The following is a 22,410-nucleotide window of genomic DNA, read 5'->3' on the forward strand; positions in this document are numbered from 1 at the left end:
CAGCGGGCAAATTGCTTAGTCAGATAATAGATACAATGCACGACTTGTGATGTCTGTCTGTCGATTGTTTTTTTTCCTGCCATCTGCCAGTTGAATTTTTTTAAGTCTCGAAACCTTGTTTACGTGCAGAAGTTGTTTTTTTTAACAAACAAGGGTCAATCATTGGAGAAAACTGAAATGCCTCGTAAACGTGGATTTTTTACTCTCCGAATACCTCCTGCCCCTGGGTATTCTTACCCACCACTCAATTTCCTTGATGTTCCTAGTCCTAGAAGTAAAAAAATGTATTATGTTTATGCAAGGTGATACTCCTTCTTAGCTTTAAACCCAGAAAAAAGCAGCTAGGCAAGATTGGTTCCAATTCCATTTTGCTACGGTGACAATCGCTCTAAAATTTTTAGGGCTTATTTTTATTAATTATCGGATTCCACAGGCAAATTGAATTACAAAGTTCAACAATGCAATTGAACACTCTCTATACCCTACCCCTAAACCTCGCAATAAAACCCTAGTACAACCCCCATGCTATATCTTTAATCTCAAAGCAAGAAGGATTTGTCGCAGGCAGCCGCATGAAATGGTGCCGTGCCAAATATCGAGATTATGTTCGCTACCGGTACCGGTACGGTACCGGTACGTGGAAAATATCACGTGGGACTGCAGTGCAAACTTGAAATGCACTTTATCTTCAGTGGTAAAATACTAGATTAACACCATTTCAAGGAAAATTCACCTTTCTCAAAGATGGCACACATACTCCCTTACATGAGAAGAAACTCAATCTGAATATTGATAAACTAATAACTTGCTCTATTTAATTATTTGATATACATTACGTTAGATCTAACTTACAATGATTAATAAATGGATCCGCTGGCGCAGTTTGTTGTCAAGTCAACCACACGCGACGCATATAATTGATTGATATAGCTGCTAGTCTTATAATAAAGACCCAATGCATACGTTAACAGGAAGACAACCCGAGAAAATGGGGAAAATGTATTTGAAATTGCCATCATAAAATCAAATATACGTTTTTATAAGATAGAAAATGTTCGATAATAGTTTTACCCAAAACTAAAGGGCATGAAGTTGTCTTGATTTGTTGCGTTTTGCATATATATTTTTTTAGAGTAGAAATTTCTACTAACTATGCAAAACATACGAGCTTCTCTTCCTCCCCCCCCCCCCTCCTTCTCTCCTCCTCCATGTCCTCCTTCCTCTTCTTCTTCTTCTTCTTCCTCTTCTTCTTCTTCTTCTCAAATTTCTTCTTCCTCTTCTTCTTATTATTAGGATTTGGCTATACATTGGTCAAAATAACTTTTTTGTATGTGCAATTCATATTTATCATCGGGTTACACACTTCCTTCATGTACATCATCTAACAAGCAATCAATTTCACAAGTCACAATCTAATTCTAAACCTCAGGAGCTCACTTCTATGACACAATATAGGCTAGTTAATATACAGGACTTGTTATATGTCATGGTGTTCAATGCATGGATATAATATATTTGCAGTGTAGTATGTACAGTACATTGTATACCATACGGCCACTATGGACAAGTGACATTTTCTTTTATTTGATAAGATATATTTTGCAAATGTCCGTCAACCCCAATTTAGAGGAATAAAAGCAATATAGCTATATGAAGCTGCTTGCTACTGGTTAAATTGAATCATCTAATATCCAAGAACCATGAGACAATGAAACCTGATTTTCTGCTGAAAAGGGGGGTTCAAAAATTAGTAACTTTAAGTAAAATAACCTTATAACTCTAAAAATAATAGTTTAAAAGTATTAATTTTCGGGAAAACAGATTGCCTGCCCCATAAAACATATGAATAAACACCAAAACACGAGAAAAAGACCACCAAATAAAGAAGTTAGGGCCAAATTTTTTTTTTTTTTGGGGGGGGGGTGGCGGCCATTTTGGATTTTGACCCGGCACACTTTTTTCTAGGACCCGAGACAAAAAATATTATCATTCCATGTTGAGATAAGGTAAAAGGAATACAAAAAACTGTTGGCACAATAAACAAGAAATCACGTATTTATAGCCAACTCCTATTATCATCATAAACATCATTACTATATTATTATCATTATTAATATATTCTTGTTATTATTACTATCACTATTTTTATTTCGCTATTATTATCATCAGTTCTAGAGTGAAAGTTTTTTTGAGGGGTGACGTGGGGGCTTCTAGGGGCTTAAGAAATTTTCAACGTTGGCTTATTCAATACAATAAAAATGACCTATCGTGGGTAGCATTATACTGCCCAAGCAGCTTGCCCCCCCCCCGGCCCATAAAAACAAACATATCAGGCGAGGGAGCAAAGGGATCGAGTGAAAAAGAAAATACATTTTCAAAATGCTTTAGAGTTTTTCACCTGTCACATGCATCAGAGCCTGACGGATGTTATAGATGTAGATGAAGGCATTTAACGATCAGGAAATGGATTTGTGTACATTCTTCTCGTTGTTTAAGAGCGATATCCTCAAAATTTAGAGACTTTGAATGTGAAAAAAGTATATTAGATCATGGCAGGGGATGGTTGTTTTAATGTCAATGACAGTATGACACCCCTTAAATATCATTACGAGCTATGAATGGAATGAACAGGTAGAAATGAAAACCTAGCATTTTGAGCACTTTATGAACTTCCAAATAAATCTGCAACATATAGTGAAATTACTGAATGGGATACTCAGCGCGCAAAGGCTGCAAAAGTAGAAGATGGGGGCAGGGGGCAATCGAAATGAAAATATTGGGGATGCGGCAAACATATCGATTTTCCCTGCCCAATAATTTTGACAAAATGAAAAATTTATGAATCTATTACGAAAATGTGTTTGAAAAAAAAAAAAACATCTAAAATTAAGCGCTATAAAACCGTCAAATCATCGACATGACACTTTTAAATTTAAAATCGGTTGTAAATTTTTCGGTGTGCATCACGTGCAAAATTTCAGCATCATCTCTCTGCGCGCAGAAAATTTTGGGCATTGCCTTTACCCCCCTCTCGCCATTAAAAAAAAGTGGATCGACACTTTTGATACTAAACTATGTTTTAAATAAGTTTAGTCCCAATCAGGGAGTATATATATAGCAACAAATCCATTTTCTAAAAAGAATGAAAACAATGCGGAGCTCTTTTGACAAACACGGACACGTTTAGAGTTGAAGTGTAATTTTATGGCTTTAGTTTTGTTATATTCTTGGTTTGTGAAGTACAAAGGGGGGTCAATGTGAAGAAAAAAAAAGTTTGCAAGGAAGTCTATTATCATTTACTTCCTATAGTCTATTGAGCATTGATGTTTTTTGAATTTAGATGTTATTTTGTGAGGGAGCGCTTAGCGCCGACCGTGCGAGATATTTTTCGAATTTGAATATAGTAAAAACTTTGACTTTAGAGCACTTGTCGGCATGAATGGAATTCCTATATGTGGTTTATTCTACATCGTGTATATATATTGTCTTTCTTTGTGGTCGAAATTTTTTTTTTTGGGGGGGGGGCTTCAGTCCCCAAAGCCTCCCCCCTTAAAACCACGCCTGTCATCATCATTATCACTTAAAGTGATGGTGAGATAAATTATCTTGCCAAGACATGCTGAAATAACTTTTTAGGTCAACTTGGCAAGATAACCAATGTTGCAACGTCGACAAAATATATGTCGACATGGCATTACAAAGTAAAACTCGCAATTTCGTCAGGTAGATGGCACTTTAATGCTTCTCAAATATCGTTTAAACAATCAAGAACAAAATACAATATACATTGATAAATATTATTATCTTATTCAAGTCAATGTTTTAATTTCAGATCTATAGGACCAATTGTATTGTCAACTCAAACATTCATTTTCAAATCAAAGTTACACGATCTTGTGCATGTCTGTATATTATATTATATTTTATAAAATTACAACACAAATTATAACACGTGTAGTTCTGCATAATAATCATTTGCATGTTGCATCATATCATGCTGTATCATTCTTGACATGATAATTATGCTTGCAATGAACTATAACGGTGCATAGTCTATAGTCATATCATTCCTATCTTACGTTCTCCCCGTTTTCTTAACTGCGGTGTCATGATTGTATAAAACAGTTGTTTTCTATACAAGTGACAAGATAATGATTATGACACCACTACTCCAACACCAATAACCCTCTCTCTCCTATGCGATAGATTGTGTACTACATGCACCGTAGCATAACGTAACGTAACATAATGAGAGTGTGTGTGTGTGTATTTGAGTTTTGTCAGACGTGTATCAATCAGATATGATTATTTACGTCTGGGACCGACCTTTAACGTCACCATCCGAAAGACGTGACCAGGGCTCGAACCTCGAACCTCTGCATCAATTTGTAACTTCCCCACAGCTTGGATTACAGGCGCACGCCACAACGCCCAGTTTAACATATAGGCCTATATGTTTTATAGAGTATAACATATTGACCTATATAGTTGAAACCAAGTGTACACATACATAACTATTTAAAAAAACAGTGTATATATAAAATGAGTAATTTCTATCATCAAATGCACGATAAAACTTGTTACAAATAGGAAGTACTGGAAATCGTTTTAAATCAAATAACAATCAATATGATTGTTTATGCAGTGGCATATCCTCGTAATGACCCCCCCCCCCCCAAAAAAAAAAAGCAATAGCGAAAAAATCATTTGAACATGAAAAAAAAATCTAACATAAACGTGCCAAAATGAGCACCAGTTCTATGTCTTTAGTCATTTTGTTTTGTCTTGTGTTTTTATACCCATTTCCTTCATATTCTGCCCTTTTGCGCCCCTAGAAGTGGCGTTTCGGGGGAATGCACCCCATGCCCTCTTGAGAAACGTCACTGTACTAGTAATATGTATGAAAACAAGCGACATAAATTGTCCCTAGAATTTGGCTTTTTAGGGTTTTTTTTTACAGAGCATTGGATTTTTTTTTATCAATTTTGATGAAAACACATTAAGGTAGCAGATTTCTCACACGTGTGATTGGTGTTGGTGTTTTCATAATAATTGCAGTCAAAATTAATCAGTCAGTAACATAGAGCAAACTAGGTCTTGGATGTACTGGCACTCAACGCAAGAATTCCCATAGATATCAAGCGACATTTGAAACTATATAACTCTTCCCTTACAATAATCGTAAAAACCATGGTTTTTATCCCCCTTTTAGAAAAAACACATTTTGTAATTAAAAAACTATTGTAGAAACATCGCGATTAATGACGTCATAATGACGCAGATGAATGACGTAACAAGTGGGGCGGCTGCTCCGGTAGATGGGTCAACGTACTTTGTCTTCATCTCCACCCACTCCTTGCCCCTTGTTGTGAGAGAAGGTTTTATTTCATTCTTGATTCTTTCGTTGTAAGCGTTGTACCATTCGATCTGGAAAACAAGAAGAAAGGTAAAACTAATAGTATTCCCTTTCATTTTTTATCGTATCATAAGATTTTCACCTTGCATTTCAAAGTTTGTTTTATATACAAAGAAGAGTTATTCCCATTTTTTTAGAGTTTATGTTACCTGAGTTTTCGCGCTTCGCGCACTTAAGGAAAAAATCACAAATAAAATACCAATACCACTCTGACCCAGATCGAATCTCAGTGTTGATTGCAGCCAAATTAGGACCAATATTTTTTTTAAGTTTGGGGAAAGCGAACCGTCACTTTGAGGAAAATGTATTTCCCATTCACTCCACTTTTAAAAGAATGAAGAATGGAGGCAAAATGGCAGAAAATGTTCTTCAACTCGGGCGCCCACCACGGGCCCATATTGTTGGTTAGAGAATATTTAAAATAGAATGACAGCAACGGACATCGGGGACGTTCGGAATAGAGCTTTTTAGAAGTAAAGGTCAAGTTGCAGTAAAACAATGCCGTCAAGATTTGAGTGGGACATCTTCAAGATCTAATTGCAACCTAATTCTATTAAGTGCAAAAGGACAGACATAAATTAACCATGGTTTTGTTATTGTTTGCACCCAGAAATATATGACGATCATAAGCCTAACATCGACAACTGTAGGTTCGAGTGATAACATTGCGACCATTTTGAGTAACAAGGGTTGTGGCCGGCCGCACTTTTACCTGTTTGGTGGTCGTGAGACTATATAATCGATGAGTGCAGGTTTAAACGGTATCAGTGAGACCATTTCAAATGGCAAGGGGTGTGGGAGGGGTATGGCAGGGGTGTGTGGCTTACCTGTTAAGAGCCTAACATCGATGAGCATAGGTACGAGCGGTACAGTGAGACCATTTCGAATGGCAAAGGGGTGTGGAGGGGTATGGGAGGGGAGGAGTGGCTTACCTGTTTGGAGGTAATGAAACACAATTCTATCAGCGTAGATTCAAATAGAATCAGTGATACCATTTCAAATGGCAAGGGGTGCAGGAGGGAGGGGTATGGAGGGGTGGGGTGGCTTACCTGTTTGAAGGTAATGAAACAAAAATCTATCAGCGTGAGACCATTTCAAATGTCAAGGGGTGCAGGAGGGGTGAGAGGTGGGGTGTCTTACCTGTTTCATGGTCATGAGACTAAAGTCGATGAGTGTAGGTTCGAATGGTACCAGTGAGATCATTTCAAATGTCATGTAGGTGTAGTCGTTGAATTTATGCTGAATGGAAAAATAAAAATTAGAAAAAGTGGGGTTACTTTTTTAACGTTTTTTCTTCGTAAATTTAGGTACGCTATTTACACCGTATTGGGAAGTTCCTACGTGCTATGTAAGCAAAGAAGTACTATTGTAGGCATCTGTACTTTTTAATCCATGAGTAACTCATACGATAACATATTGTTCAATATTTTCATTTCCTTTTGCTATTCTTTGAATTATTTCTCATCATTTATTTTATCTATCCTATTGCCAAACTTAATCACTACTATTCGAAATCTCATTGAAGGAAAACAGACTGCAATGTTATCATTAGATTAATCACATCTACATAGGCGGATCCAGGGGGGGCCCGAGGGGCCCGGGCCCCCCCTATTGGCGGAGCAAAAAAAAGAAAAAAAAAAGGAAAAAGAAAGGAAAAAAGAAAAGGAAGGGAAAAGAGAGGAGAAAAGAAGAAAGGCAAACGTAAAAGGAGGAACGTGATTGAATAAAATAACATGAGGGGAAGACTTTGAAAATAATTTTTTGAAAAATCTATTTGTTAGGATATAAAATTTTGAACTTTCATTATTTTGTTTGATTTACAAATTGATTTTAAAAAAGCATTTTGATAAGTGAGTTATGTATATCCCAATATTAATTCTAAATCAAATTACTTTGATGACAGTTTATCAAAAATTTCGGCTCGCGATTTCTGCTCGAATTGATAGATATCATGCATCTTATTCATAATTACAAAAGTGCTTTAAATGTCCAGTTTTCAGGCCATAATATTAACAGATTTTGCGCTCTCATGCTTAGGAAGAGAAATAGGAAGACAGCCATCATATTGATATTGATTGATAACAAATTTATTCATTCCAAAATTGTAACAAAGTTACAAAGTAAAGGAAAATATTACATATATAATTATATGTCATCATTTTCATATGATGACATAATGCCCTTATAGTATGTCCCGGTCCTATGTAAAAACTCAAAGTAATAATAATAAAATACATCAGCTCTTTTTTAACTGTGATCCATCACAGTTCACAATTTTCCCACAAAGTGTTTGCAATACAGAGCTTAAATTGACCCTTTGTTAGATCGGAAAATCATATTTTTAGCTCGCGCTTTGCGCTCGCTTTATTGATTTTCATGATAAGAAAGGTACTTAGAATACCCAAATTCTAGGTCGAAATCTGAAACACACGTTAATTCAGATACGCAGATTTTTCTCTATTTAAATCATTATCCAGTTTCAGATCACAATATCAAAAAGTGTCTGCTCGCGGATAAATAACTTATCCTTTTCATGATAAAACATGAATAGGGTGTCCAGAATTTTTCCGCTCGCGCTTCGCACTCGCATCAATAAAGTTTAGTTTATAAATAAAGTTTAGTTTAGTCCTTCCAAGATTACAAAAAGTGCTTAGCATTTCCATTATTCAGGTAAAACAGGTCAAAAATTTTCAGCTCGCGCTTCGCGCTCGCAATATTTGAATGTTGAAATATGTAACAACTTCATGGCTAAATGCAAGCAGTCCATAACAGGTACAATTTCGAGCAGTTCAAAATGTATACAAAAATTTTCTGCTCGCGCTCTGCGCTCGCATTATTAATGTAAGGAAGATCCCCACTTACTCATCCTCTTCATGATATACAAAAACTAATTGAATAGAGTGTCTTGTTCAGTAGGTCTAAATCTCGAAATCTTTTGCTCACGCTTCGTGCTCGCATGTTTAATTATATACCTATTCTGTTAAGTCACAAAACGTGCTAAGAATTTCCATTCCTTAGGTAAAAATGTCAAAAAATTTCGGCTCGCGCTTCGCGCTCGCATTATTTGATTTTGTTAAATGTGTAACGTCTTCATGGCTAATTGCAAGCAAGTATATTTAACAGTACCTTTTCCATCACTTCATTTCTGCTCACTCTTTACGTTCGTAGTAATTATTAACTTGCATACACATTTTTTTTTCAGGAAAACTAACATTTCCCAGAATGTTCAAAATTTTAGGAAAAAGTACATAAGTTTCCAAAAAATTTAGCTCGCGCTTCGCACTCGCATTATATAAATAAGGGCTATGGTATTATACATTTATGTTTCATAAGAATAAAGCTAAAAAGTGACTATTAGGACTACCCCTTCAAAGAAACAAAAAATCCCGGCAAAAATCATATTCGAGCGGCCGATCGGGGAAAATATGGCTGAAAAAAATTCCGGGCCCCCCCTATTGGCGAAGGCTGGATCCGCCCCTGCATCAATATCCTTATTCTATTCTCTTCATTTTCACTATTGTCACTACCGATTTATTTTTCCTCTTCTTTCCTTTCTTTTTCGTTGTATATTCTATTCCCATTCTCATTTTTCGCGCGAATTTCCTTTTATTTCTTTTTTATATTCATCAATAAAGGAACAGGCTATGCAGACTCTGAATGGCTCGTATAGTGGGATCTCAGCGTGCTGGTTTGCGAAGCAGCCATAGTTGACCTAGAGGCCGTTCTCATTACACTTTCTAAAACTATACACAACAAAAAAGTAAGTCCCCCCTAAATCAAATTGCTGTAACTTTTGAACCGAATTATTTTGAGATATGATATTTCATGGGTGGTTTTCTACACTCATTAAACAACTCCTGGGGGAAAATGGGATTGATCGGTTGAGTCATGCATGAGTAATTAAAGATTGAATAAAAAATGACCATTTTTGAAAGTCACAAGAGTCGTTTTTCAGATTGTGCAAATACAAAGTTGGGCAAAAAATTGTTTTTAGGTGAATTTTATGGTGTTATGCTGTTTTACTATCCATCATTTACCCACTTCAGACCAAATTTTGATATCGTATGTTCATGGTTGAGTGAGCATGATGTATTGCAGGGGCAGCGGGGGGGGGGGGGGAGGGGGCTGGGCGCTTCAGCCCCCTAGTTTTTTCCATAAGCAAGTACAAAAATGTAATACGATTGTGATTTTTGGCATGGTCAGCCCCCCCCCTCCCCCCCCCCTCCCCCCCCCCCCCCCACTTTGAAAACTGCTCTGCGGCCCCTGTATTGTGACGTATCATCATAGGGTTTTTTTGGTAGTATCTTCTACAACTTGTTAGATCATGTTAAAATTTGAAAATGTTGATGGCTCCCCCGATTATAGGCCCCTCCCCCATCTAAAATTCTGGATCCACCACTGATCTGTCCATTCATTTAAATGTGCTCGCTCAACCATGAAAATGGTTAAAGTTCGGAAAGTGTTTGGTGATAGAAATGATGGATGATAAAATCTACAGCAATTAAAGACACATTTGAAACCAAATTTGCCCCCAATAAAAAAACCCTTTAAAATGAGTCTGTGACATTGAAAATACCAATTTTCCCACTTTGATGCGTGCTCACTCATCCATAAACAAACAAATCGATTTCATTTTTGCACAGAATTCTGCCCATAGGTTGATAAACATTACTGCCAAACGACATTGCTAAAGACAGCCTTGAAAAAAAGTTCCACCTTGGGGTTACGTATGCTTAAACATATGCACCCATAATGTACACAAGTCTATGAGAGAGGAAGTCAAAATTTTAACAAATATGAAATGAGGGTTTGTTTCATGGACGGTTTTTGTTACTTCTGCCAACAGTTATTTCATGAAACTTCGCACATGGCTTCAGAGTAACACTATCCAAAAGGTGCGCACACCAAAATAACCATTCGATACGGTACAGAGTGGGGCCAAGGCCTTGAACTTTCTTCTCATTTGCATAATTTTTTAATATTGTGTGCTCACTGATGCATTAAACATCGGGATTTTCATGAAAATCAAATCAAAATAATGAACTGTGCAAGGAGTTTTGTGACAGATATCCATAGTTACAAATTGCATTTTTTCCAATAACGTAAAAAAGAGCTAATCACATTCCACATGTTCATTCAAGCGTAAATGTTTAATTTGACACCTTTGAATCATTGAAGCATGATAATTGGTCATGAACATAACGAAAAAGTTGAGAAAAGATCATTTTCAGTTACCAAAATGAAGCAATACTTGCCTACGATATTTGAAAATCGCATTTTTTGTTTCCAATAAATGTTCATTGAACCGTGAAAGATGAATATTGTTGAAGATAGTCTTCCCCAAAATAACTGTCATCATATTCTAGCATTTTTATTGATAGAAATGTGTAAAAACCCAATTATAGCAAATTTGGACTTGAGTTTATTCAACCGTGAAATTTAGCTAAGACAGTTGTATCGTCTTTTAGAAAGTACTTTTTACAAGCCTTCTGACTATTTTTCATGATGAGAATGTGGAATTATTTCCAATAAAATGGAATGAAAGTCATGATACTTTACTTGTGACTTTTGAAAAGTGACATTTTTTAAATTCTAACGGTGCTCATTGAAGCATGACGTAAGATGCGTCCACAGCATTTACTCAGAGGGTAGCTTATAAAATTACCCACACGCTCATGTAAAAATACATTAAAAACTCGCATGGGTTCGGAAATTATTGATGTTCGTTTAGGTGGGGACTTACTTTTTTTGTTGTGTATAGTTTACTGGAAACCGATTCAGGAAACCACTTTTGAAGATCGCTTTGCTAGCGTTCTCACTTGATCACACGAAAGTGGTTTTCAAAATCACTTCACGTAAAACGCTCTTGTTGCTATGGAAACGCTCTCAGTGGGGTGAGACGTTTCGCGCGAAATTCGAAACCGCAGCATAGGCATTCTACACCTGTTGTGTAGAGTAGCGCGCTCAAAATGTGCGAAGATCGCTTCCCGAAGAACGGTTGTGTCCTCACGCTAAAACCAGTTTAACGAGGCAAAGCGATCTTGAAAACTACATCGCGAGGTGGTTTTCCAAACTGGTTTGGAACATCGCTTCCAAGACCGCTTTGACCGTTCTCACTACGCGTTAAACTAGTTTCCACTAAACTAGTTTCCAGTAAACTAGTTTTAGGAACGTAGTGAGAACAGCCTCTAGTCTGCTATGCAGACTCGTTGAATCAGCTGTGGTACACATACTGCAGATATGGGTTTACATTTGTAGACTAGGAACAGGCCTATACACAACGAAAATCCAAAATGCATTTGATACCTGTGTCGTCGCCTCTTTGGCAAACATGACATTTTCAATTCGAATTCCAAATTCTCCATCCTCGTAATAGCCGGGTTCTGTAAAAAAAAAGTATTAAGGTTGAAAAAATATTTATATGATGATAATAATAATGTTAAAATAATAATAATAATAATAATAATCAAAATAATCAAAATAAAATTAATGATAATATACAAATAGATCAGGCTTTAAAAAAAAGTATTGTGGGAAATATTCATCCGAGGTTGGCTTGGCAATTACTATTTTTCGCGAGGAGCGGAGCCCCGAAGAAAAATAATAGGCCTAATATTGCCAATCCAACCGAGGATTAATAATTCCCACTATGCTTTTGAAGGAAACGCCTGATATATATCCCTTCTTTAAGTGAGAACTGTTGTGTAACCAATCTGGACCAAAACTCTTGGGCGCTCGAGCTTTTTTTTCTTTTACTGGGTCGCCATTTACTAACATAGGTGGAGAATAGCAAGAGTAGGTAAACGCCCGGCCAAAGGACGCGAGTGCTGCGGTGGGATGTGAACCCCGGACCTTGTGGTTCAAAGTCTAGAGACTTCTCCGTCTGAGATAATTCCATAGACAATTAAACATATCATTTGATGAGAGTGAATTTGTTGAAATCGTCAGTGAAGACGCTCCTTTAAAAAAAAATGGGAGTTTAAAATTGAAAACGCTATCAAAATAACATTCGGATTTTTGCCACACATTTTAAACATGTCCAAAATAAAGCTGCTATTCGTTTAATCCAACTTAGTCATAGTTTTTAAGATTTTAAGATCGGTATGAAGCATAAAGCGTTATAAAGCTATTACTATTAAAGTCATCATTTACAGTTATTTTCATCATATTCTCTGTCATAGGATAATACTAAAGAGAATTCATTTTGAGATGAGAGCTCTTTAAAGTTATTACTGTCATTTTCAATTACCGTTATTTCCGCAAGTTTTTCTGTCGAATAAAACTATGAAACATTTGAAAGGCCAATTTGGTACTAATTCAGCCCCCCCCCCCTCCCTCCCTTCGACCCGTGCCTGCCTCAGTCATCATTAGGCCTATATCCTACTCACCATCTGAAAAGAACATGCCAACAGAAATAGGTTTGTGTCGAGAGCTGTAACCAAGCGAAATACTGGCTGGGCCTACATGCAAAAATAATACATATACTTTCACTTAAAAACAAAAAAAGGCGCCATATATTTCTTAGTTACACCTACCGTCTGAGAAAAACATGTTTAGATGAATTGGTTCGTGAGCAGCACTGTAACCAAGATTGATACGACCTGGACCTGATGACAAAAAAAACACACGAAACAAACAGCGGAAGATGGATGAATTGGAAGCATTACTGGCATGAAAAGCGGGATGAAGTACAAAATTATCAGTTGTATTTTTAGCATCATTGCATAACATGCATATGTCTTTTGATTGACTTTAGTGCATGTCATTATGAGTATCACGAAAACACACATGTTTTTTTAAACATGACAATACTGGAGTTATGCGAATCCTCCGACCCGTGACCATGGTAACACGGTGTTACATTAGAACGCAATGAAACGGCAATTAAATTCAATGATAAGTGAAATGAAGACAGAGTGTTACGATATGATGTGATTTAGCTGCGGTGACGTGATGAAAATAGGACGTTTAGAGGTGCAATACGATTCTTTCATAATTTAAACGAAGTCCCACATCCTCCCCCCCCCTCCTCCTTACATTCGTCCTCCTCCTCCTCTAGTCCTCTTATTCATCCTCCTCACATTATTCTTCCTCCTCCTCCTTCTGATCCTCCTCCCCCTCCTATTCTTCATCCTACTCTTCATATTCCTCGCCCCTTTCTTATTCGTCCTTCCCCGCCTCCTCCCATGCCTCTAGCTTCTATTCCTCCTCCTCCTAGTTCTCTTCTTTCTCCTATTCCCCTCCTATCCTTCATCCTCCTCCTCACTTATCCCACCTCTTCCTCCCTCTCCTATTCCACCTCCTGCTTCCTAAATCACCTATGCACCTTCTCGTCTAGTCTAGGCCCATATAGAACCTCACCCCCTCTCCTCATCATGTTCCTCGTCGTATATAGGCATCCTCTTCCCTTTTTCTTCCTCGTCAACTTCTCCTCATTTTTTTTCCTTTATCTCCTCCATATCCTCCTCCTGGACACTTCCTACCCTCATAATTTCTCGCCATTTCCCCTCCTCCTGTTTTTTTTATATTCATCCTCTTAATCATATATATGTATATATATATATATATATAAACTCTTATTTAAATAGATCAAATCAAAGCCAGTGGAGATTCGCAAAAAAATGGATAAAAGTAGGAATATTTCCCTCTTACCCTCGTGAACGTTCAGGAAGTGACCGATACCATGTCCTGTACCGTGTCGGTAGTCCAAGCCTCCCTCCCAAAGGGGCTGGCGAGCATGGGCATCAATCTCACGACCTAAGTGGAGAAATGAATATGTTCACTTACCAGGTACTGGCGTAAAAATTGGGAAGGCTTGATGGTCTGGTATCCTTCGGTTATGAAAGTTTTCACTGAAAGCACGAGATTGCCTCAATTCAAATTTCGGAAGTTTGTTTCTTCGAATGAAATTGAAATATTCATAATATGATCCATATACATGATATAATCATTCAAAAATATATTCGAATCTTCGAGTGATATTTTGGTTTATTACTGCTGAAATTTTAAACGAAATGGAATCATATTTCAAGTGCATTCAATCGAAAATATCGAAACCTCACCTCACGCAAGTTAATCATTTTCGACAGTGATGTCAAATAAATATTATTTTGTATACTGCATCTTTATTTTATTACTAAAGCAGACAGTTAAGGTTGATTCTCGAATTTATTCATTTAACAATAATCAACAGAGCGGTACACTGCATGGACATACATGTAGGCCTATGATCAAACCATAGAAGAAACCGTTGTAATAGTACAATTCCCCTTCCCCCACAAAAAAACAACAAAAAAGAACATTTAAAAATCAAAACAAGAGAAACATACAAACAAAGAGACCAAAAAAAGCTTACCATACACTCCTGTCCTGAAGGTAGCCGAGACGAGATCAATATGCCCCATCAGAACCCTAGTATAAGCTTCCTATAATCATATAATTATCCATCCAATAATAAAAAAAAATCATAAACTTAAATGAGCTGTTCAGATCATTTTCAGCATTTCTGGCACTTCCACTGATGTTTTGGGAGACCGAGTTAGAATTATTTGAAATGGTAAATTAACCATTGTAAATAGTTTGTTTAATCACGTCACTCTGGCAACTATTGCTTATATCTTTTTAAGTTGTTAAAGAGAGTTTAAACAATTTCAAAATAGTTTAAGGACCTCTTCTTCGATTAAATGTCATTTCGAATAAATTCAACATGAGCGTCGTCTTTTCTGATTTTGTTTTTTTGTTCACTGATATTGCCTTCTGGGTAACGAGATGAATTAACACATATAATTTGTATGAATTTTATATCAAATCAAACAGATAAAAACAAAGATAATCAAGTCAGTTATGAATACATCTCATCCTAATGAAAACGGTAACATTAAAATGGCGGCCTAATTGACGCAGACTGGAAACAAGGAGGAGGGTTGGTCATCAATCATATGAATGTAGCAAAACCCCTCCAAAATGAATGATTTTACAATGAGGTACATTGTCTTAGGAACTCAAAGTGATTGTGGTTCAAATTGCCTGCTAACTTTAAATAGCGGAACCACTAACCTACCTTCATAAAGTCTGTTGGTTCTCCAAAGTGGAAAGAACGAGTAATGTCACAGGTTCCCTCACTGAAAAGAAGAGAGAATTAAAAAAAAAAAAAGAATATCTCGAGGCAATTCACTGTACCATTAATCGAGGGGCGGCGCTACGTTTTTCTGAGGATGTATTCATTTATTTTTTACGCAACAATAATGTGAAGATGCATATCGAATTCTTTTCAATCCAGAACTATTCATTCATCCATTTCCCTTGCTTTTGCCAACATTTACTCACATGAGAAACAGTCGCCCTAGCGACACCATCAATCTCTGTACAGGATAGGCGAAATCAACCAAAAGCACTTCATCCAATCGAAATACAACCAAGTTTCCAGTCGCAAATTGGAAATATTAATCTTGGCCAATGCAAAATGCCATAGGACTATTTCTAACGGCACAAAATTAAGGATGACCTTGACTATATAGTGATTAACAGTACCATAACGAGCCACAGATTTAGAGGGGACCAGAATGGCGAATAGAAAAAATATATATATTCAAAAACTATTAATTAAAAAAAAATCACTTTTTTTAAAGATCAGGATATAACATTTGGAAAATGATATAATATTTTAATCTTTTTTAGTCCTTCCTTTTCTCTTTTCTTTCCTGGTCGTCACTTTTCGAGGGTTCATGGCCCCTAACTCCCCCCATACGTTCGCCAATGGAAAATAACTTCACCCCACCCCAAACCCCTACCCTCCATCGTACCTATTCCCCGGAGCTATACTGTTAAGGGCAGGCAATAAACCTCTTAAATATTAAAGCTAAGCATTATGATGTTAAAATGATATTAGTTTTATACTCACAGGTATTGTCCACCAGAGTCAAGGAGAAAGATTCCTTGGTTGGTGATTGGTACATCAGTCTCATTAGACGATCTGTAACGGTGATAATGGTCTAAATCAGCATAATACCAAAAATTTTCCCATTAGAAAATATTTTGTAATCTTGTAATATGTGTGAAAACATTCCATGATTAATCTAATTTTGATTTTAATTAGAATATTGAAATCTGCCTTGAATTTTTACTACTATAAATGCACTCAACTGACAACAATGCCGACGAGAACATCAATAACAACGTCAGCTACGATCCTGTTGATGATTATGATGATGATAATGATGATGATGATGATGATGATGATGACGATAATGATGATGATGATGACGATAATGATGATGATGATGACGATGATGATGATGAAGATGAAGATGATGATGATAATGGTGATGATGATGATGGTAATGAGGATGACGATGATGATGATGACAGTGATGATGGCGGTGGTGATAATAGAAATGAAGATGAGGGAAATAATATATTATTTATATTTTATATATATATATATATATATATATTATAATAATAATAATAATTGATAAAAATTAATAGTAATAATGATAATAATAATAATGACGATGATGATGATGATGATGATGATGATGATAATATAACGATACAAATAATGATGATAATAACGCTAATGACGATAATAATAGCAATAGTAATGACAATGATAATATGATTCAGATATCATTTATAGGAAAGTTGGATATAGTTGATCTTACGAGTAATGAATTACGGCTCCATTAGGTCCAAAGGATGAGATCGTCCCAAAACTCAGACCTTTGTTGCTTTCATGAACACTTTGAAATAAAGAAACAAAATATGTGTATGCATATGTTCATATTTTTCTGATAAAAAGGTGAAAAACAATATGTTCGAATAAAAAACTGTTATGCCCCCTATATAGAATATACATAAAGTGGGTATACGACTGTTTTATGTTTATAAGTTTTCTAGTAAAGAAAATGTGAAACATTGGGATAGGAGGGAAATTTACAGCAATGTTCCATGCATTTTTTTTCAGTCATGTACGTGGGTAAAGTATACATGTTTAAAAGGTTTTATTTTATTACACAAAATTTGTGTACAATAAGGGACAATACTCCACCAAAGCATCTATAGAACAAGTCTACAAGCTCTGCAAGCACTATGAAGAGCATATGGATTTAAATATGAATGCACTTCACTTTAATTATTTTATCTAACAGAATCAGAGGAATGAAAGAACGTACAAAATGTATACATTTGATAAACGAGTTACAAACACACCTCATTAAAATTCGTATCACTGTGCATTTAGACATCAGCTAATAACAATCTTCCTGTAAAATGAAAATGAAATCAAAATCTGCTAATGTTACATAATGGCAGGGAATGTTGCTGTTTTCATTGTATTTGGATTTAGTTTTCGGCTTCCTTTGTCCCATGACCGCAACGATTCCGGATAATATAAAGTAGATATAAATAACTTTATACTAGCAGACGATTATTCAAAATGGCACGTTAAGGGATACCTACCTTCTAAACTCTTTTGCCATGTCCTCGACAACGAGCTCACTAAGAATGCTCTTATCTCCGACTGCCGGATCCTGTTGAAAATCGAAAAGAATGGAAAACGGTCAAGAGTAAGAAGTCTTATAAAACTATACAGTCATACTACCAGGGGTAACATGGGGAGTCTACCCCTTATGATTTTCAAAGTAGTAAAAACAAAAATGGATAAAAAGGAATAAAAGGATACTTTCAACTGAAGAAAAGAAATATATCACTATTATAGTCCCATCCCCCCCCCCGTGAAAGATCCGGGTACAATCGCTACACCCAGCCACGTTATGTGAAATGCATGATATCAACCGATATTCACATTCAAATAGGGTGATGCCTTATATACCGTTCCCCCTCCCCCATCCCCTTCCTTCCACGAACAAGGAGGGAAATGAAAGAAACATTTACAAAATAGCAAGTGATACGGTGATGGGGGAATTGACTACAATATTTTACACAATTATTATGGAACTTTAGTAATTTCTTATCTATTTGAATGATATTCACAATGTTTCATATATTTATTTCCCAATTATATATTCAATCAATATCAGGATGAACTATCCTTTCAGTCTTCGTGACCCTCCTGGTATTAAAAACACCCCCTCCCTACAAACAAATATGAAGTTTTGGGGGAGCGTTTTGATTAGTGGATTAATCTTCGGACATTGAAACAGAGGGTCGCTGGTTCGAATCCCATCCATGACGTATTACTTGCCTCTAAGCTGTCCATGGTCTCCTGCAACCACCCGCCAAGCTCACACAGTGAGATAGAATCCAGACGCTGGAAACAAAATACAATCAATAAAATACTGATCGAAGGGTTACTCTTTATTCGACAGATGATTGGTTAATTGCACTTATGTCTGTTGAAAAACACAAAGGCCCGTATATCTGAAGTCGGGTTTAACTTAAACTCAGGTTTAAAGTTGTGGTTTAAGAATGGGAAGCCAAAGTATCAACATATTTATTAAGTTGTATGATTCTCAGGTTTTCTGTGCTATTTCCTGATTCATCGATGGTGAAGACAATCATGTATTTATACTTCCTAGACAATTATGAATGATTTGAGAGCCAAATGAGCTGATGTATGATATCTCTGCTGTTAGTGATTTATGTAACAATTGTCCATCCATACTTAAACCACAACTTTAAACCTGAGTTTAAGTTAAACCCGACTTCAGAATACGCCAAAATGTCCTGCACTGTGTGTATCATTGTGCGTATCACTGTGTGTTCACAGTTTGGGATACAGCGTGGAATGTTCGTGACACTGTGGAATTTGAGCCAGTGTGAATCGATTCTTCACAGATCCCATTATGTGTACACATTGTGAACACTCACGCTGAAGAGGCTTCCACGGTGTGAAAATGTCGTCACACTGTGGGATTTGATCCAATGTGAATCAATTCTTCACATATCATATTACGTGGTGACAGTGAGAACACTCACACTGAAGAGGCCTCCACAGTGTGAAAATGTCGTCACACTGTAGGATTTGATCCAATGTGAATCAATTCTTCACATATCATATTACGTGGACACAGTGTGAACACTCGCACTGAAGAGGCATCCACGGTGAGAAAATGTCCTCACACTGTGGGATTTGATCCAATGTGAATCAATTCTTTACATATCATATTATGTGGACGCATTTTGATCACCCAAACTACAGAGGCACCCACGGTGTGTAAATGTCTAGCACTGGTACATTGGAGCATTTAAGTGTGTACCACACTTTCATAAAAGTCTAATATGAGAACACACATTGCGACATTTTCAGTAGGGCCTACTTTTCAGAAAAAAAAATATTTTGCTATTATGTTTGTTTGCAAGATGATTGCTTGATAGTTGCTGCGACCATATCCCATAAAAAACAAATGAAAAATATGTTATCATTTACATATACGATCTTGACGACAAAACAACGAAGAAAGAAATTCTTTTGACGTAACACTGAATATTGGGAAGTCTCAAAACTAAAGTATTCACCATGTTTAAAAGGGCTTCCAGGACAACATCAGAAGAAAAATAAAACAAGATATAGACCTACATAACTTACAGACTAAGGGGGTGTTGCAAGAAAATATTTGCAATCAATGGCAATTTTACAGTTGAATGATCATTTTTTACTTTAGCAAGTCAGATTACACTCCTTGTTTCATGGAGCAGAGTAGCGATCAATCACAAGTTTGCCATTAATTGCATGGCATATGATTGATTTCTTAAACAAAAATATATTTGCAATTGATCGCAAGTTTCTTGCAACGCCCCATAAGAATAAATTCTCCAAATTATTTGATATAAAAATGAGTATCTATTTTGGCTTACATGAGCCTCTTTCATTCCTTCCACTTCTGTAGGGTTCTTCTGTGCTTTGGTGAGAAGGACTGGCGATGCTTCAATATAAGCCTTGTCCTGAATGAAAAAAAAAATGATGAGATTATGCAACATAGGAAATGCTCAAAAGGAACCAGCAAGTATCATAGCAACAATAACATTAATAATAATAACAATAATGATATTAATAGTATTGATAATAATGATAATGACAATAATGATAATAACAATACTATTTATGATAATAATAACAATAATAATAATAGAAATAATAATAATAACAATAATGATGATGATAATAGCATTTTGAGTTCGCCTTCTATATAGTTTCCTATTCAAAGGCGTAGATGGAATTCTTACACAGAAGGGATGGGGTTGAAATATAATTAGAATAGATTTAAGGTAGGCTTTGAATGACCCTTTAGACTTGGCCTTGCGTATTGTTAAAGAGAGTGCGTTCCACAAAGTGAGAGCACTATTTAATAGCTGATTAGCAGGAGTTAATCCAAGCTAAGTAACGAGATATTAATATAATCAGTGTAAACGATGCATGATTGCATTATTGAATTTTATTTCAGAGCTCGATAAATAACCTCAGCTCATGTATTCAAGAGCCATTGTAGGCTATATACTCCCAAAACAGCTTGATCTTTTTTATTGTTATTTTCTGTTGTTTTTTTAATGTGATATATTTATTTTTGTGTAGGCGTATGTGTGCGTGAGGTTGTATGCGCGTGCAGTGTGTGTGGATGTTTATGCGTGAATGTGATTAACATCCGAAGTAAAATACTATTTTGTTTTATTATTATCATGTAAAATATGTAAGGTTTTTCTTTGTAATTAATTGTACATATTTTTAATGTTTTTATCTGTATAGACAGGGCCCCTAGACAGAACAATACTCGATATAGAAAGGACTACCCTGTATAAAGAAGACCTAAGAAATAGATTAATCAATAAAATAAACATAATTTTTACCTTCATAATCATCCTTATTTCTCAAATTTATTATTCAAATAAAATTTGAATTTGAATATAATCATCTATTCATGTAGGCCTATTAATATGCACAAACAAATACAAACCATCAAGACTGAAAGGCCTAATTACTAAACATGATTACACAACAAAACAAATAATGTGTAAGTAGACCTACAGTATATAGAATTATGATTCATTGAATTCCTTAAAGTTTCAAAAACCGTAATCGTTTGCCATCTCTTCTACCTGTGAAATTGATGTGTAAATGAAATAATTTGAAACATCGCTAAACCAGATCTTTGCATTGGCATCATCGTTTAATGACGGCAGCTCTGTTGCAAATTGATCGTAGTCCTTCACTGTAATGCAAACTGTGTAACGAAAACAAAATTTTAAGTATTTTATGTTACCTTTTTTATAATTGAGGCAGGGGCGGATCCAGGATTTTCCAGAAAGAGGGGGGGGGGGCACATTTCCCTTGGAAAATTTGACAAGCAAAAATAAGTTTCACAACAAAATGAAAGTAATTTTGTTCCGCGAAAAAATTTGACAAGCAAAAAAAGCCCTCAATTATTGTGAATGAACGAAAAGTATTTGGTGCGACTCTCAAGGGGGCAGGCACACTTGTGTATGAACGACATATTTGCATAAATTATATTGACTAGGACTCTCAGGGGGTGGGGGTACGGGTCGGATGTGCCCTCTTCTTCTGGATCCGCTACTGATTGAGGGATTTCCTTGGAACCATCAAGACCTCCCAAAGGAGACAAGAACGGATTTTCTATGAGCAGTTTGCCTTTCCAAAACATTCGTGTAATTATTGTTTCAATGGGAAATAATTTGCATAATCTTTCAATGGGAAATAATCTTTGTGAACGGGTGATCCTTCTATTGTCAAGCTTGAGTTGGAAGAAGAAGAATAATAAGAAGCATCATGCAGAACGATTGTATACAATGAAATAAGTACGTGACCGTGAGTTTAATGAGGAAAGTATAAAGAAAGTAAATAGGTAAGTAGGCCTAAGTAAGTAGTAAAAGAAGAAGCTCTGAAAACTAACCGCTTTCACACGTGTCGATTTTTAAGTGTGTCTTTATGTCGGTTGATGCATCAATCCTTCCAACTTTGTCATAAGCGTATAGCCTGGAGCAAAACAATTATGAAAAAAATGAACAGAGTGAAAGCAGAA

General features: G+C 36.1%; 1 protein-coding gene across 2 annotated transcripts in view; it reads right to left on the minus strand.

Moving 5' to 3' along the window:
- Window positions 1-4,458: 4,458 nt before the first annotated feature.
- LOC121414059 (xaa-Pro aminopeptidase 1-like) overlaps window positions 4,459-22,410 on the minus strand; it is a 50,011-nt gene continuing 32,059 nt past the window's right edge. Inside the window, exons 10-23 of one of the 2 annotated variants that reach the window (XM_041607109.1) lie at window positions 22,282-22,364; window positions 21,470-21,594; window positions 20,234-20,320; window positions 18,621-18,686; window positions 17,876-17,946; window positions 17,080-17,157; window positions 16,317-16,388; window positions 15,477-15,537; window positions 14,772-14,841; window positions 14,069-14,173; window positions 12,805-12,876; window positions 11,723-11,799; window positions 6,557-6,655; window positions 4,459-5,427 (exon numbers count right to left, since the gene is read on the minus strand). In XM_041607109.1, coding sequence (XP_041463043.1) covers window positions 5,239-5,427; window positions 6,557-6,655; window positions 11,723-11,799; window positions 12,805-12,876; window positions 14,069-14,173; window positions 14,772-14,841; window positions 15,477-15,537; window positions 16,317-16,388; window positions 17,080-17,157; window positions 17,876-17,946; window positions 18,621-18,686; window positions 20,234-20,320; window positions 21,470-21,594; window positions 22,282-22,364 — 1,255 coding nt within the window. In that variant the 3' untranslated portion in view covers window positions 4,459-5,238. Of the gene's footprint in view, window positions 5,428-6,556; window positions 6,656-11,722; window positions 11,800-12,804; window positions 12,877-12,951; window positions 13,024-14,068; window positions 14,174-14,771; window positions 14,842-15,476; window positions 15,538-16,316; window positions 16,389-17,079; window positions 17,158-17,875; window positions 17,947-18,620; window positions 18,687-20,233; window positions 20,321-21,469; window positions 21,595-22,281; window positions 22,365-22,410 lie in introns of both variants that reach the window. The other variant, XM_041607110.1, reaches the window with a different exon arrangement.

The sequence above is a fragment of the Lytechinus variegatus genome, chromosome 4 (assembly GCF_018143015.1).
Source record: "Lytechinus variegatus isolate NC3 chromosome 4, Lvar_3.0, whole genome shotgun sequence".
Taxonomy (NCBI): Eukaryota; Metazoa; Echinodermata; class Echinoidea; order Temnopleuroida; family Toxopneustidae; genus Lytechinus; species Lytechinus variegatus.